The sequence below is a fragment of the Rhinolophus hipposideros genome, assembly GCF_964194185.1.
Source record: "Rhinolophus hipposideros genome assembly, chromosome: 22".
NCBI lineage: Eukaryota > Metazoa > Chordata > Mammalia > Chiroptera > Rhinolophidae > Rhinolophus > Rhinolophus hipposideros.
The window spans coordinates 22,166,303-22,185,107 of NC_138068.1; the positions used below are offsets into that span (position 1 = coordinate 22,166,303).

Below are 18,805 nucleotides of genomic sequence, written 5' to 3' on the forward strand. Positions count from 1 at the left end.
AAATACTAAGAAACTTAATGTTAATTTTGTTAGATGGAAAGATATCACTGTGTTTTAGACACAATCAATTATATTTCTATACACTAGCAATAACATTCTGAAACAAAATTAAGATGCCATATACATTGGCATCAAAAAAATACAATACTTAAGTATAAATTTAAGAAAAGAAGTGAAAGGACTTGTACACTGAAAACTATAAAACGGTCTTGACAGAAATTAAAGATCTAAATAAATGGAAAGACATCCCATGTTCATGGATCAGAACACAGTACTGTTAAGATGACAGTACTCTCCAAATTGATCTACAGAGTCCACATAATCTCTATTAAAAACACAGATGGATTTTTTACAGAAATTGACAAGCTAATCTTAAAATTGTTATAGAAATGCAAAGGATCCTGAATAGCAAAAAAACAATCTTGAAAAAGAACAACAAAGTTGGAGGACTCACACTTCCTCATTTCAAAACTTACTGCAAAGCTACAGTAATCAAAACAGTGTAGTACTGGCATAAGGACATATATATATATATATATATATATATATATATATATATATATATATATATATATATCAATGGAACAGTACTGAAGATTTAGAAATAAACCATTACATTTATGGTCAACTGATTTACAAGGGTGCAAAGACAATGATAAAAGAGCTTTTTTAAAGAATGGTGCTGGGACAACTTGAGATCTACATGCAAAAGAATGCATTTGAAACCCTACCTCAGATCATACATAAAAATTAACTCAAAATAGATCATAGACTTCAATGTAAGACCTAAAACTGTAAGACTCTTAGATGACCTAAGAGAATTAAAAATATAAGTTCATAATAAAATTTATACACAAATGTTCAGAGCAGCATTATTCATACTAGCTAAAAAGTAGAAACAACCCCAAAAGTTTGTCAACTGATGAAAGGATATATAAAATGTGGTATATTCATATATTATTCGACCATAAAAAAAGAATGAAATATTGAAACATGCAACAACATGGATGACCCTTAAAAATACTATACTAAGTGAAAGAAGCCAGTCACAAAAGGCCATGTTATTCCATTTATAGATTATATGCAATGTCCAGAAGAGGCAAATTTAGATACAACACAAAAAGTTCAAGCAACAAAAGAAAATACACATAACTTGGGTTACATCGAAATTAAAATCTTTTGTGCTATAAACAAAATACTATCAAGAAAGTGAAAAGATAAACCACAGAATGGGAGAAAATATTTGCAAATCATAGATCTGATCAGGGACTGGTATCTAGGATATATAAAGAACTCTACCAACTCAATAATAAAAGACCCAGTAAATAACCAGTTTTAAAATAGGCAAAGGGTTTGAACAGACATTTCTCCAAAGAATATATATAAAAGCCAATCAGCACATGAAAAGATGTTCAACATCATTAGTCATTAGAGGAATGCAAATCAAAACCACAATGAGATACCATGTCCACACCCAATAGGACGGCATAATCAAAAAGACAGAGAATAACAAGTATCAACAAGGATGTGGAGAAATTAGAGATGGAAATGTAAAATGATGCAGCCATCTTAGAAAACGGTTTTGCAGTTCCTCAAAACAAGCTGCTGCTGAGCTTCCGGAGGGGCGGCCAGATGGCTCAGTTGGTTAGAGCGTGAGCTCCCAACAACGTTGCCAGTTCAATTCCTGCATGGGATGGTGGGCTGCACCCCCTGCAACTAAAGATTGAAAACGGAGACTGGACTTGGAGCTGAGCTGCGCCCTCCACAACTAGATGGAAGGACAACTACTTGGAACTGATGGGCCCTGGAGAAACACACTGTTTCCCAATATTCCCCAATATTCCCAATATTATATATATATAAAAGACAGATGACAAGACAGTTTATCATTGAATGTGGGTGATGGGCATTTGGGTGTTAATTATACCATTCAGAAAATTCTAGTTAAAAAAAAAAAAAAGATTCCCTCTTATCAATAGATAGAGATGAGGCCAGAGCCTTTAAAAGCTTCAAGAAGATAGGGTGGAAGGAACTTGGCGATCATCTGGAAAAGTCATTCAGTTAACAGATGGGACCCACAGACAGAAAGTGACTTTCTCAGGAATAAATAGAAGACAAACAAGGTGTCAGGAGCTGAGCTGGAGAGAAGTAAGCAGGGGCCCTGTCCTAAGGAGAGTGTTTCTTACTTAAAAAACAACAACCCCAGCAAGTGGCAGGGCGTGCCATGGAAGGCCCAGAACTTACTTGAGTTTCAGCTCCCTGGTGAGCTCATTCTGAGTCTGCTCCAGCTCCTGACGCTCCTTGATGTGCTCTTCTTGGAGGTCATGGATCTCTGCTTTCACTGCCTGAAGTTTGGAGAAGAGCTGGAACCCAAGGGAGAGGCAGGTAAGGAGGGCACCCTCCAGACTACAGAGTTCTCCCTTTCTCCCCCAGGTCTCAAGACACCTCTGCCTGGCCTCATTCTTTTTATACCTTTTTGAGTTTTTTGGTTTTGATGTCCACCTCTTGCTGCAATGAGCTATACGTCTCTTTAAGTTCCAAGGTCTCCTCATCCCGACTTTCCATCTGTTGCTGGATTTCTCTTTCTCGACGTTTCTAAAGCAATATCACAAAATTCATCAGCTTGTAGAGACAATGTCTGCACAAGAATACATACAGGTCTGGGTAACCCCCATCAGAGTCTTCCGCTAGGAAGGGGCTGCCACACCTCATTTCCATGCCCTTTAATGAGTCTAATTCAAGACGTATTTCCTTTGCAGCATTAACATACCTACTCCACCCCACTCTCCACCAAAAGGAATAAAAAGTTACCTGCTCTGCAATTTCCTGCCGCTTCTGTTCCAGGATTTTCTGCTGTTCATTTGTATGATCTACTATATTTTTTCCTCCAACAAGCAGCTTACTCTCCATGGCCTGAGTGAGAAAAAAGCAGAATCCATCTTGTGAATGGTCTCTCTCAGAACATAGCTCCTCACAGGGAAGCCCACAAAAGATAAAGAGCTCAGAACTGAGCCAAGGTTGGGTGAACTCGGGGGGTAAATACGTAGTCTGTGCTCAGCTGTGCCCTCCCCATCACTGGGACGGGGCTGAGGCAGCGCCACTGGGGGCTTTACCTTGAAGACACTGAAGATAACTGCTTCTCCAGGCACACATGAACTTCAACTTGCTTTAAAAAAAATATGGTTTTGGTTTGTTTGTATGAAGTACTGACTCCACTTAGAACATGAGAAGCACCTCCTATGTGCTGGGTAATGGGGATGCAACTATGAATACGAATCCAAAGCTGAGAGTCCGCTGACGACCACAGACAAGTAAGCAGGCTCTTTCCGTATGGAGTCAGATGGCACCATAAGGAAAAGACAGAGTACTAACGGGAGAGGTGCAGTGGAGGGAGAGAATTCAGGCTTTTGGAGGGAGTCAGAAAAAGTTTCCTACCTCAAGGGACACGTACACAGAGTGCTGCAGTAAAAATAGGAATCAACTAAGAAAAGCAAATTTTGTGTGACAGGGTAGGGTAGGGAGTGGTAATACACGAAGTTGGCAAAACAATCAGGGGTCAGTTCAACAACCTGAAAGCCCTGTTAAGGGAGATTAAACTTGATCCTGAGAACCACAGCAACCTTTGAGCAAAAGGGTACACAATCAGATTTATGTTTTAGAAACATTACTCCCAAGCCACAGGAAGAATGACTAGAAAAGGGCAGACTGGGTGGAGGGAGACCATACAGGCAGCTGTTTTCAGGGTCCAGGCCTGGGCTAGGGCAGTAGAGGTGGGGGAGAGCAAAGGGGATGGCTTCAAAGAGACCAAGGGACTGACCGGGCCCTAAGGGAAAGGGAGGGGCAGCTCCAAGAAGTCTGACTTGACCAAGAAAAGGAAGGCAGGAGCAGGCTGTGGCCAGGGGAATCTCCATGGAAATGTCTAGTAGGCAGAGGCTATCTGGCTTGAATGTTATTAGATAGCTCTGGGCTGGCTATACAGATCAGAAACCATCAGCATTTAGATGGTGGGTGAAGCCACCAGAATGATTTGTACCCAAAAAGCATGTAATCCAAAAGCTTCACAACCTTGCTTTTAAGAAATACATAAACATTAACTGGCAGCCCAGCTGCCATCTTTCACTGAGCCCTTGAGACTGTTTCCTCTTTTCCCAAAATGAAAGAGCTACACTGATTACTACCACTCCCCCTGCCACCCCCCACCCCATACACACACCTTCCAGGTCTAAATTCTTTTGTCCTCTGAGCTTACAGCAGCCAGGGATTGGGAAAGACAAAAGTCATGTCATTCTCCCATAAAAAAGGCTTGCAATACATTTAGTGACCTTGAAGTAGTGCTGAGTCTTGCCACACTCAGCTTCAGAGAGTTGCCCAAATACCCCAGGTTGTTTAGCGAGCCTAGGTGTTTCTGGGCTTGAATAACAGATGTGACCCTAAAAAACAGCATGCAAATCAAACATGGGCACACCTAGCTCCACTGCGAGGGTAGGAGCGAAGAGGGGTGATGGGGTGTGTGACATAATGGAAACCCATCCTGAACCCTTCTCCGGAACAAAGTTACCTCCTAATTGTGTTGTATGTGACTCCATTTTCACATCAGGTCTTGAAAGTCCTGGAAAGGACCCCTGTCTCCGAAGGAAAATAGTACCCAGCTCTGTAAAAGGGCCGCTATGAAGCCACAGATAAAGTATGGCTTCATATAGTGGGAGGGGGATGTGAGAAAGAGAGCACTTGTCATTTCTAAAGTAATAAAGAGATACATTTTAGAGTAGAGATTAGAAGTTTACATAAATCCAATGAGCTAGAACTCAACTGGCTTGTGGTCAGGCAGTGGCATGCTCAGATGTCCAGGGCTAGCTTTGTACTCTCCTCTGCCATTGTAGCCCTGTAGCAGGTCCAGGTCCACTGCCGCCTGAGAGAAGACTCGACAGGGGAGTGAGCCTCCACACTCTAGAATACTACTTGGCCACTGGCCCACAGGAGTTGGAGGTTGGGGGAAGGGATGGACTGCAGGGTTGATGGAAGTGTTCCAGATCTTGTATTATCACGGCACTGCAACATGAAAACCACAACGAGATGCCATTTTATATCCACCAGATATACAAAAATTAAAGTCTGATAACCACAAGCGTTGGTAAGGATGAGGAGCAACCAGAACTCATACCCTGCTGGTAGGAGCTTCAATTCACAGGGCCACTTCGGAAAACAACTTGTCATTATCTAGTGAAGTGGAAGCTGCACATACTCTAGGACCTGGCGATGTCAGACAAGAAATTCTTGCACATACATGTTCTCCTGGAGTCAAGTACAAGAACAGTCATAGCAGAAAAATGGAAACAACCCACACTCTCAGGAGAATGGAATACCACGGAATTCTCAGAAGAGCCATAATGAATGAATCACAGGTACAGGCATCAACATGGACAAATCTCATTGAGCAAAAAGAAAAGAAACAAAAAAAGCACCAGTGAGATTCCATTTATATGAAAGTAAAAGTTATGTGAAACTAAAACTATCTGTTATTTACAGATATGTACATAGATGGAAAAACTATTTTAAAAGCAAGGAAACAATAAACTACCAAATCCAAGATAACAGTTACCTCAGGGGGAGAGGGAAACAAAGAACTTGTAAAGATACGGATGCTGTTCCATTTCTCAACCTGGGGGGTGGGGGTTAACCTGGGCGTTGGTTTCACATATGTTTTTATAACTTGCACATACAGAATCATTATTCTTACTATGATCTCAATATTTAATTTTTTATTTGAAAAAATTGTGTTTCTTCATTCAATGTGATTCGACTAATGTTTACTGGGCGCTGGATAGCATGGAGCTATTGGGAATGCAAAAGCGAAAGAGACATCACTCCTCATCCCTTTTTTGATAAAACAGAAAGAGTTGAAAGAGAAAAGAAAGGCCCCAAGAAAGGATAGAGTACCTTGATTTTGGCGCCCAGCATCTCGGCGGCATCCTTCTCCCGTCGCAGGTCCTCCATCTTTTTCTCCTTCTCTTTCAGCAGCCTCATCTTGTCCTCCGCAACCAAGCTGTGGTCCTCCACAATGGCCCGCTTCTCAATCTCCAGCTTTTCCTGCTGCTCCCGCCAGTAATCATCCTTATCATCGCCTTCCTCCTCACCGTCTTCTCCCTCCTCCTCCTCCTCTTCCCCACCCCCACCACTGCCACCACCTTCCCTCCGCTTCTCTCGCTTCTTCCTCCGGCCAACGGACCGTTTTTCCAGCTGGGCCTTGAGCCGAGCAATCTCTTCCTGGAATTCTCGAAGGAGGGCATCCTTAGGGTCCTCGTTGACCCGTGGCTTGTTCTTAATGTTTTTGGCACGGTTGGCATATCTCAGAGTGGTCAGAGTCTCTTCTACATTGTAAGAGGCAGGCCCCACGTTGGCCACCATCACAGTTTTAGCATTGCCCCCGAGAGAATCTTGGAGGAGCCTGGTAAGCTTTGAGTCCCGGTATGGAATGTGAGTGCTTTTGCCATCTACCAGGGCAGAGATGACATTACCTAAGGCCGAAAGGGACAGGTTGATCTTGGTCGCTTCCTTCAATCTTTCCCCTTGCGCACCGGTCTTGGCTTGCCGTTCGCTGCCAGCAAGGTCAACGAGGTTCAATTTCCCTACACGGATATGGTTTTCTCCATCGAGGCCCACCTCACTACACTCGATGGTGATAACAAAAATTGCGTGAGAACGTGAACTATGCTCGTTCATGTTGGTTGCACCCACAGAACGGTTCTGGTTCCCCACGTTCATCACGTGCTCTATTTCCTTCACACTCTTGGTGACAAAGGAAGATAGGTCTTTCACATACACTCCCGTATCAGGCCTCTCTTTGAGCTCAAGCCTTTTGGTCTGATCCTTTGAGAGCAGATCTCGGATCTCCTCCTGGTAGATCTCCAAGTACGAAGCCCTGACCAGGTACTGCTGATTCTGGGATCGAGAGATATGGGTGAAGATGTGATCAAATGAGTTGGGGATGACCCCTCTTTTTTCAGGGTCCCCACGGACTCCTTCCATTGTGTAGGTTTTCCCAGTCCCCGTTTGTCCATAGGCAAATATCGTCCCATTGAAACCCTGCAGGACGGAGTCCACGAGTGGTCGGAACGTCTCATCATAGAGCTCAAACTGTTTGGCGTTCCAGTCGTACACTGCATCAAAGGTGAAGGTCTTGGGCATTTCATGGGCCACTCCTCTGGGGTTCTTCACCGACACCTGGCCCAGCTTCACGTCCACATCTACCACCTTGTCATACAAAGCGGCCTTTTCCTTGCCGTTCATGGGACGACAGCGAACCACCACCCTGACTGACTCGGAGCTTTTTAACTTGGACATGATGAAATCTGACAGGACTGACCTTGAGAGCTGTGAATCCCAAACGTCTCAGGATGCTACGGTCCTAGAAAAAAAGGACAAGGAAATCAAGACAGTACAGTTGTCACTGGGGGCTGCTCAACAGCAGCGGAAACATCCAAGTCACCTTCATCTTGCTATAACCTGATGGCTGCATTTAATAACTTTACTACACTGTATATGTTACTCACGGGATCTTAACCAGCTTCAATGGGAAAAATAAAGACTCTCAGTCCACCAATAGTGTTAAGTAGCTTGCCCTCCCTTAGACCGATATTTTATCTTATACTATAGGCTGCGGCAGCTGGAAACCTTTTAAAAGCCTGGATAATTTTATATCCTGTTGAACTACTGCAACCTCTGCATAGAGCAAAATTTTAAATGCACAGACCGTTGACCCAGCAGTTGTATTCCTAAGAATTTATCCTGTAGATACAAGGATATTTGTTGTGGCATCATTCGGGGTAGCAATAGACTGTGGACAACCCCAATTCCCATCAAGAGGAGGGTGATTAAATAAGTTAAATACATTTAATATGTGTAGTGGAGTCCTATGCAGTTACTAAAAACAATGTGCTCATCTAAATGTGGTCCTATACCAACATATGCTGTTAAGTAAAGAAAGTATATGAGACACGGTAGGTATAGTATAGTTTACACAGTATGTAAGAAGGGGGATATGTGCATGTTTATGTTTGATATGCATACAATACTATTAGAAGTATACATGTAGGGCCGGCCCGGTGGCTCAGGCGGTTAGAACTCCACGCTCCTAGCTCCGAAGGCTGCCGGTTCGATTCCCACATGGGCCAGTGGGCTCTCAACACACACACACACTCACACACACACACACACACACAAAGGCAAAAAAAAAAGTAAAAGAAAAAAAGAAGTATACATGTAAAAGTGGTAACAGTGGCAGGCTCAGCAGGGGAACCACGGGCCTAAGGGACTCAAGGTCACCGGAGAGAAAAAAAGCTTTCCGCTATCTGTTCGTTTATACAGTTTGAATTTCCTATTTTGAGCTCATGCTACTTTTCCATTCTAAAATCATAAACGATGGCTTGTGTAAAATGTATTCAAATAAATGAGGATGTGATGTAATGCCTTACACAGGAGGCACTGACCCAATCAATAAATTTAATACAATTTGAATGCAAATAAGAAAATAGGTATGAAAAATTTTAAAGTGAACACAAAAAAGAGACCTTCATTTGGTGCCAGAAAATTCAGGGAACAAAAGAAAGGGTGATTAAATGAGTCCTTGGGGAAGGAGTAGGGAGCAAGCAGATCAGAGGAAAGAGTACATACAAGGACCTCAAACTCCTGAAATTCTCAGTGCAGGGTTGTTAAACAAATAGGTAACTCACATGGTTTTTGTTTCAAAAGGCCCTTCGCTGACAGGTCCTTCTATTTCACCTGTTCTCCAGTAACCCAGTTCCCTACAAGGCAAGTGTGACTAGATTTTTAATTTTCCTGAACCACTTTATGTATAACAAGCAAATATGTATTAATATATCCTTAGCCCCTCCCCTTTAAACAAGTATATTATACACAATAATGCAGTGTCCTGGACTTGCTTTTTCTCACTGGAGCACATATCTTGGAGTTTGTTCCATCAGCAAATGTAGAACTGCCTCATTCTTTATGACAGCAGCTAAATAAATATCCCTCTGTACGGAAGCATCATAATTATTTAACCACTACCCGAGCACTTAAGCTTGTTTCTGGTATTTTACTGTGAAAAACCTAGGACCACATCCTTTCATGTGTGGGAAAGTCTATCTGTAAGCATAAATTTCTATAAGTACAATTACTGAATCACAGGACATATATATTTGTAATTTTAATAGATGCTTAGAACAGTGATAACAATATGCTTTTGAGTTATGAGAATGATCTATTCCCTGCCATCAGGGTGGGAGAATGTGAAGCAGTGACGGGCCATTCCGGGCATATACGCTACAGCTTAATAAATAGTCAGTAAGTCTCCCCACCCACTGATATTTCATTAAAAACAAACAAAACAAAAAACTGTTCTGCTGCTAAGTACATGGAAACATGAAAAATTATTTTCATACTTCTAGTTACATGTAATAAAATAATGTCTAGAATAAAGAACCAGAAGACCTCTTACCCTCTCTGAACCCCTTTTCTATAAAGTATGTAAAATATAAATCATTCTTCCTTTCGATGTTTGTGAGACGCATAGGCACTTACAAAGCTGGAAGTGTTTTGTGAATTAATATAAAGCTGGGTTAAAATTAACACAGATTCATCCAAATGACCCTTGTCAAAGAGTCATTCCAGAGATTACCAATGAGCCCTAATTTTAGGCATTAATCATCACTAGACTAACATTTTATCTTGTTCTGTTGGTAATCATGATTCTAAAAGAAAAATCTGATTAAATTGAGATCCAAATACCTAATCAATGTTCAATTAGAAATGAATCTCAAGCCATTTAAAGAAAACTATGTAAAAGGCAGCCCTTCATTCATTACCCTCTAGATGTTATTAGAATTTTGCCAGATGAGAAGGAAAAATATAGATGTTAGAATAGCCAGTGTGTTTACTGTGTCTCCTTTTCTTTTCTGGGGGAATGGCCCCCCAAGTTATAGCGGTGGCTGATCGCTCCCTCCACTTCAACAGAGGCCTGCAAAAACAGTCTAGGTGCCAAGTTCAAACCCTAGCCCCCCAAGCCTCCCTCGTGCAGGCCTCTGCTGCTGTGCATAGAACGGTTAGACAAAATGCTAGACTTGAAGGAGTAAGAGAAACGTTAAGGGGTGGGTGGGGAACGAGTCCATGGAGATGCCCGATTCTTCTGGATTATATACCCCTGAAGAGGCAGAGCTGTCCAGATTCTACCACATCAAAACAATATGGCCCAAACACATTTTTAAAAAAAGAAAAAAAAAAGCCTGCAGCAGGCTGACTTTGATGTTCAGCTGCTTGTTATGGCCCTGTATATTTTTTGAGCTCTCCAAAACAAAGGAATGATAATGAACTACAACAATCTGAAAATTCTTTTAAAAAGAATTCCCAAAGCCCAAGTCCCCTTAATTAAATCTCAACTCAGAACACAGAACACTATTTCTTTTCTGAACTCACCGAGCTCAACTGAACTAGTCATGTTTTATTGATGTATTATTTCAGGAAGACGGACTAATTTAATTTCCTGCCACCAGGGCTTAAAATCTTGCTCTGGGTCCTCCTCAAAGGAGAGGGTTTTCTTGGAAGGATGCCCTGATACTCTTTCTTTACTTTATTACCGTCCTTATTCTTCTTTTAGCCAGTCTAATTACAGTGATAAATCTTTAAAGGAACTCACAGCATTGCCAGGAAAGATGGAACCACAGGTCAGCAGTTCATCACCTTCATCCTGAATACTTTTTCTGCTAGAACTTGTCATTGTGATGTTAACAACTATCCTTTTACTACTACACGTGAAAAATTGAGTTTTTCCCTCAACCTCATCTCTTTTATCTGCTAAGGATATCAGTTATACATTTCTCAGGACAGCCACATTCTTCCATATCATTCTCCAACTCTTTCATGTTTGGATGCATGCACCCTCACTTTTGTTAGTTCTCATGGAGTCTTACCCCAAATTCTAGAACTAAGTGTGGACTGACTTCTCAACAACTGTTGGCTTGGCCTCCTATAGAAATTCTAAGACAGAGTTCAGAAACTCATCATATTCTACCTGAAGCATTTTATTTGGCCCACCTGTTATTTAAAAAAAAAGCCCTCAGCAATTCCACTTTTATATATGTATGTCTTGGTGAAAAACCTTTGCACACATGCACAAGGAAACATAGATAAGGATGCTTCCTGCAGGCTTATTAAAATAACACGAAAACTGGAAACCTAAACATCAATTTATAGGGGAACTGAAAAATAAAATATGGTGCATTCATATTATAGACAGTATACTATTCAGTAGTTTTAGGAGTAAATTACAGCAGGGGGTCAGCAAATTACAGCCTACAGGCCAAATCTGGACCACAACCTGTTTTTGCAAATAAAGTTTTATTGGAACACAGCCACAATCCTTTGCTTACATATTATTTATAGCTGCATTAGCTATAAAATAGCAGAATAACTGCAACAGAGACAGTATGACCCACAGAACCTAAAATATTTCCTACCTGATCTTTTACAGAATAAGTCTACCACCCCTGAATTAGAGTTAATATATTTACATGGATAAATAGATTGAGTACAAAAGCAAGCTACGGAGTGATAAATTATGATTAAAAATTTACAAAACAATAATGTGCTCATGGATTTGCACATATAAGTATAAAATATAGAGCAGAAGGGTATAGAACAATTTATACTTGGTAATATAATGGTAGCTGCCCAATGGTAGCTGCCCAAATTGGGCAGGGTGAAGTGTAGAGAACAGGACTAGAAATGGGAAGGATATTTTAATTTTATCTATAATATTTTATCATTTCTCTTCACACACACACACACACACACACACACACACACAAACCCTAGGGGAATGAGGCTTGAAGCAAATAAGAGAAAATGTTAACGTCTGTCAATTCTGGCTGTCTCTTATATTATTCTCTGAATGTTTAAAATTTCTACAAAAGAAAAGAACAAAACCCACCAACTTCACATTAAAAAAAACCAATAGATTTTTCTGTTTCTCTGGAAGAATGGGAATATCTAATAGCTCCTGGCCTGCGCCCCAAGTGGCAGCAATGGGAGCTGACCTGCCTCCGCTGGACGGGGTCTCTCCATCCTCCCCAACACTCACTCCCTACTGTCTCACACCCAGCATGCTTTGCTTATTTATACTTCTTGCCTGGCTCTTACAGATTCTGTCTATGACCAAGTTCAGGTACACATGATCTGATTTTAAAAGTTCCGCCATACTAGTCCGTTTTATGAAGCTACGTTTACCAAGGCTCTGCAATGACATGGAAAAGGCTTATCATAAATGAAAACACAGTTTATGACATTGAATGTATGCAATCGCAATTACATAAAAATAAGACGTACATCGAAATATCAATAGTGGGTGACGGGACTATCAATTTGGGTAATGGAACTACAGGTGATTTCCCCTGCTTCTTCAACATTTCTGCATTTTCCAAATTTTCTTTAATGTGGTATCTTCAAATGGGAAAACAATAAAGGCTGGCAAGAAACAGCCCTGCAACGAGGAGCCATCTGTGGGCACAGAGTGCATGCTAATGCATCTTTGATCAATGCATTCCAACGCAATGTCCTCTAAGATCAGACCAGGCCACCACCTGCCAACCGCCTAGTCTCGAGTTCAAGGACTCAGTGTCTGAAAGGCAGCCAGAGCCATAGATCACATGGGCCATCAGAAAAGCCCTGCAACACTAGGGCAAGGCGATAAAAGCGACTTGACTCCCTATTAACCAGCCCAAACAAACTCCCAGAGCAGGTTTCTCTCAGGAGAAGCAGCTGTTTCTCCTGTGTCTCTGCCTTGTCACCAGCAACACTACTCTCTTTCACAATGGCTACTCATTGTTTTGAAGTGCGTACCAGAACTCCTTGTTTGCAATCCCTTGGACCGCACCGAGAGAGCAAGTTCAATTCTGGGTCTCTGGTTCCCAGGATGGCCAGTTACCACAATGGGAATTAACAATTTTCAAAACAAGATTATTCATGTCCAGTTGAAAAATAACACCATTGCCCTGCAGAACTTTAAAAGGACACATTTGTGTTGACAAGGGAATAGTTGAATATCTGCTTAAAAGTGCACAAAATAGTTCTGGAGGGATATACAAGAGCCAGATAACAACACTGGGGCCCTGTAGGGAGAAGAGCAGGTGCCTGGGGGCTAAGAGTAGAAGGGAGATTTTTCACTGTATCCCCCTTTATACCTCTTGAGTTTTCAATCATGTGAGTGTATTATCCAGTTAGAAAAATAAAATTAGGAGAAAAAAAGAGATGGAAAAGTTTTGTGAAATTAAGTAAACTAATATTCAGGTATTGTAATAAAAAAAATGTTTTAATTGATGAACAAAGGGCTTTCGGAGTAAAACTACTAATCTCAATTTTATGGTGAAGCTTCAGAAGAGCTTCTGCAAGGCCCCAGCAGTGGAATCTTTAACTTTCTAATGTCAGCGTAGCAATGTCACATAGCCACAGCCCTAAAAGGCTCTCAGAGAAGAGGTGTCAAAATAACAGACTAATAAAATATATTCTGTTTTTATTACAGCCACTGTTTAGAAACATAAGGTCATCTTTTTTGCAAGTCAAAGAGTTGTGTGGGGCCGGCCCGGTGGCTCAGGTGGTTGGAGGTCTGTGCTCCTAACTCCGAAGGCTGCCAGTTCGATTCCCACATGGGCCAGTGCCAGATGGCTCAGTTGGTTGGAGTGCGGGCTCTCAACCACAAGGTTGCCGGTTCGACTCCCGCAAGGGATGGTGGGCTGCGCCCCCTGCAACTAACAACAGCAACTGGACCTGGAGCTGAGCTGCGCCCTCCACAACTAAGACTGAAAGGACAACAACTTGACTTGGGGGAAAAAAAAAGTCCTGGAAATACACACTGTTCCCCAATAAAGTCCTGTTCTCCTTAAAAAAAAAAAAAAGTTGTGTGAACTAAGAACTTTCAAACCGTCCCTTACAGCACATACAGGAGCCACAGTATCTCAAACTGGCGCAAATTATTTGAGGGCAGTTGAGCAACTAATACTAAAACACTGACGGGTAAACTTGAAGTGCAATATTATGCAGCCATTAAGAATAGCAATACACCTCTAAGTATTTAGATACGGGAAAATGTTCATGACATTTTCTTGAACGAAAAAAAAAGGCAGGCTACCAAACAGAAGAGTTACTATCATGAGATTTGTTTATGTGTGTTACATGTACACGTTTAGAGAAAGATGTAGGGAGACAGCGTAGAGTCAGGGTTAAAGTATGAGCTTTAGTGTTCAACTAACTGGTCAGCATTTCTACTCTGTCACTGAGCTATAACATTTTGAGAAAGTTACCTAAGTCATAGTTTCTTCTATAAAATGGGGTTAATAACAACACCTACCTTAAAGACCTGTTCTAAGAACTAAGTAAGCTAATAAATGTTAAATGCTTAGCCTAGTGCAAAATCTGTAATAAAAACTCAGGAAATGCAAGCAATATTGATCTCTGGGGGTGAGCCTGCAAGTGATTTTCTTGGCTCTCTATGGCCTTTTTAATAGGTGCATATATTTAGTTTCTCATAATCAAGCAGGGGGATTGCCATAAAGCTATTTTTTCCTTTGGGGGTTGGGGGTATTGTCCAGCACCTTGATTTCAGCGTAAGTGTCTTAGGAAGACAGGCTACTTGTCTGGAAAGAAACCTAGAAAGGTCACAGGCAAGAAACATGAACAAATAAATACCTGCTCTGGATTCAAACTGTCACCAGGTGCTTCCCCGTCATTTAATGAGAGAAACAAGCAAACAAAGAAAGCATTTATCAAAGAGGAAAAAAGAGGGGGGAAAAAATCCTTTTTTGTATCCAATTGTGAAACATTCATAGAATACATTCATAAAAAATATATTCAAGTCTAGAGGACACTTCTCCTTCAGAATCAGTGTGGGTCTGGAGTTTTGTTGTATTCCATAGTCACAACTCACAATATATTAAGAGCTTAATGTATATCCTTCTAATCTTCACAATCATCTTAGGAGAAATAGGTATTAGCCCTATTTTAAAAATAAGGATGGAATTGTGAGGGGTATAAATGTCTAACTATTATATTGTTTTATACACCTGAAACTAACTAACTAAACAAATAAAATAAAAATAAGGATGGGAGGCTCAGAGAAATTAATTTGCCCAAGGTCACACAGCAATTAAGTGGAACAGTCAGGATTCAAAACCAAGTCTGTCTTACCTAAAACTCACAGATAAACCCATTTTTAAAACGCACACACACACACACACACACACACGTGTGTATCAATACATGCAGAGATTAAAACAATTCAAGTTATATGGGTGAGTATACAGTGAACAAGGAAACCCTCCTCCTACCCTGGGAGGAACTCGATACATATGCAAGCATTAAGGTATCTGTATTGCTCCCCCACTTTTTTCTTTTCTTTTTTTTTTTTTTTAAAGATTTTATTGGGGAAGGGGAATAGTTCTTTATTGGGGAACAGTATGTACTTCCAGGAATTTTTTCCAAGTCAAGTTGTTGTCCTTTCAATCTTAGTTGTGGAGAGTGCCATTCAGCTTCAAGTTGTTGTCCTTTCAGTCTTAGTTGTGGAGGGCGCAGCTCAGCTCTAGGTCCACTTGCTGTTGCTAGTTGCAGGGGGCACAGCCCACCATCCCTTGGGGAACTCGAGGAATTGAACCGGCAACCTTGTGGTTGAGAGCCCACTGACCCATGTGGGAATTGAACCGGCAGCCTTCGGAGTTAGGAGCACGGAGCTCCGACCACCTGAGCCACCGGGCCGGCCCCCTTTTTTTTCTTTTTTAAACTCAAGTGGAAGTACACTATGCACCATGTTCCATCTCACTTTATAGATATTGGAGACAATCCCATTCCCCTTTAAAACAGCTGCCCACATGCCATGGTATGGCTGTCCCATAACATACTTGATTAGCCCCCGTGCTGAGGGATCTTCTGATGTTTCTGGTCTTTTGCTATCATAAACAATGTTGCAGTGAATACCCTTAGCATATACCTTTAGTTACAGGTGGGAGTAATTAGTAGGATCCATTCCTAGACATGTAAATGCTATGCATAGTTTTGGCAGAGGGCGCCATCTTGCCCCCATGCCCAGGCTGTACCATTTATCCTCCCACCAAGAGTGTACCCTGTTGTCCACATGGCCCCGGCATGCAGTACTCATGCTCTGAACCACCACTGAGCTAGGAAGCTGGCAAAGCCTTCCTGCCAGGAACTTGGAAAGAAATGAAGTTGTTTCTCTGCTGAAAATATACACTCTGAGGTAGGAGACTGAATCAAGCAAATACAACATCTGGCCCATGATTGGGGCCCTTTTTTTGGATCTTGATTCAAACAAGCCAACTGTTAAAAAATGTATGAGACAATCAAGGAAATCTGAACACTTGGGTATAAGACGGTTTTAAGGAAGGTTCTTGGGGGGCGGCTGGATGGCTCAGTTGGTTAGAGCACAAGCTCTGAACAACAGGGTTGCTGGTTCAATTCCCGCAGGGGACAGTGAGCTGCACCCTCCACAACTAGATTGAAGGATGATGACTTGGGCCCTAGAGAAATACACTGTTCCCCAATATTCCCCAATAAAATTTTTTTAAAAAAGATAATCATTTTAAAAAAATGTTTTAAAAGAAGGTTCTTACTTTGAGATACCGTGTTTCCCCGAAAATAAGACCTACCTGGACAATCAGCTCTAATGCATCTTTTGGAACAAAAATTAATATAAGACCGGTGTTATATTATATTATATTATGTTATATTATATTATATTACATTATATTATATTATATAAGACCTGGTCTTCTATTATAGTAAAATAAGACCCAGTCTTAAATTAATTTTTGCTCCAAAAGACACATTAGAGCTGACTGTCCGGCTAGGTCTTATTTTCAGGGAAACACGATACGCACAAAAGTATTTTCAGACAAAGGTATATGCTGTCTGGGATCAACATAATTAGGGGCGGGTGGGGTAAGGTGGATGGGAGGTTATAGGTAAAACACAATGACCATGTGCTGATAACTGGGTAAAGGGTTCATGGTTCATTTACTATTCTACTTCTATGTATGAGATTTTCCATAATCACAATGAAAAAAAATTGTCCTCTGACCAATGGCTTTATTTTTAACTTTTAACTTGTAGTTAAACCACATAAAATAAAATATACCCTCTTCACCAGTTTTAAGTCTACACAGTTTAGTAGTGTTAACTACATCCACATTGTTGTATAATAGATCTCTAGAACTTTTTCATCTTGCCAAACTGAAACTCTGTGCCTGTCAGACAACAACTCCCCATTTCCCCTTCTCCGCAGGCCCTGAAACCACCCTTCTACCTCAAGATTCATGTTATAACACGTGACCAGAGCTCCTTATTTAAGGATAATAATATCCCATTGTAAGTACATTTTCTTTATCCACTGATCTGCCCGCGAACATCTGAGCTACTTCCACCTGTTGGCGATGGTGAATTATGCTGCAGTGAACATGGGTGTGTGTGGTGTGACTTTTCATTTTAATCAGACTGCCATTCGGCTCAGTAGAGAGCCGCCACAAAATCTATATTTAAAAGAGGGAGGTGGCCTGGAATAACGAAAAAAGAGATTCAGACACACCTGGGATTGAAAGCCAGTCCTACCATTCCCAGCTCTGGTACTCTGGGCAAGTTCCTCCACCCCTCTGAGCCTACTCCTCATCTGTAAAGTGGGAATACCAATAATACCCTGCCCTGGGGCTGTGTGAGGAGTAGAGGAGGACAAGCACTATTGTGCCTGGCCCACAGGAGGTGCTTCTGCCCTGACCCAATTTCAGGGAGAAAAAAACCTCCGACTTGGAGAGGGAAGTAACATGGCACACCGAGTTAATGAGTGGCAAAATAAGTAGAAACCAGGTCTACCTCGCTCCAAAGTCCATGGCCTTTTTTCCACACCAGCATGCCCTAAATTCCAGTCATGGGATTGTCTCTTCACAATTTTTGCCATATCCATGTACCATTTGCACTTTTTACTTAAGGTTTTTCTTGAAAGCTACTGTTTTTAAACAAAATTTATTTTAAAAAGTAACTTTACATCACTACCATTAATGGACAATCAGTATCACTTGTTGAAAGTAGAAGGTAATCATGAAAATAAATATAAGGACACACGTTACTAAATTCTAATTAGATACTGTCGCTTACCTAAGCCCTGAGACCACATTTCTCTTGGTGAGAAAGTGAGCTTAGCAAGTGTTAAGAAACAGACAGGAACTAAACAAATATTTTCCTTGACACAGTCAGAAGAACCAAAAGAGTTTAAAAAGGAATAACTTGCACATGTCATTCAAGATAACTCAGAATATTGTGTTTAAGTGTTACCTCGTATTTCCTGTTCCACCTGGTTTAGCTCTGCAGATTCTATCCCAAACCAGACCCCCCCAATCAGAATCCCATTTCATCAAGATCCTTGGTGATTTGTGTATACATTAATGTTGGAGAAGTTCTGCCTACAATGCCACCTCTAGAGTAAACAGTTCCCAAAGTTGATCAAGCTGAATTTCCTATAAATCACAGGACGTATTTCAGTAGTAATAAGATGAGTTAAATACTTTTTAAAAATCCCTCTCCAAAAGTCCACCAGAACTGCCACGGTTCACTGTCCAATTCCATAATGATAATGCTTGCTCTCACAGTTCATCCAGTGCCCCAAACTGAGCATGTACAGAGTATTTCAGGTTAATGCCATCAACCAACAGCCTATTCAGAGAATGAAGGGTTTAAATGCCAAAGGCCTGTGTGCTGGAGC

The 18,805-nt window shown here is 41.2% G+C and overlaps 1 protein-coding gene across 2 annotated transcripts in view; it reads right to left on the reverse strand.

Moving 5' to 3' along the window:
• KIF3B (kinesin family member 3B) overlaps nt 1–18,805 on the reverse strand; it is a 37,544-nt gene that overhangs the window by 9,437 nt on the left and 9,302 nt on the right. For both annotated transcript variants that reach the window (XM_081034692.1, XM_081034691.1), the window contains exons 2-5: nt 5,938–7,405; nt 2,812–2,913; nt 2,473–2,595; nt 2,245–2,363 (exon numbers count right to left, since the gene is read on the reverse strand). In XM_081034692.1, coding sequence (XP_080890818.1) covers nt 2,245–2,363; nt 2,473–2,595; nt 2,812–2,913; nt 5,938–7,341 — 1,748 coding nt within the window. In that variant the 5' untranslated portion in view covers nt 7,342–7,405. The remainder of the gene's footprint in view (nt 1–2,244; nt 2,364–2,472; nt 2,596–2,811; nt 2,914–5,937; nt 7,406–18,805) is intronic.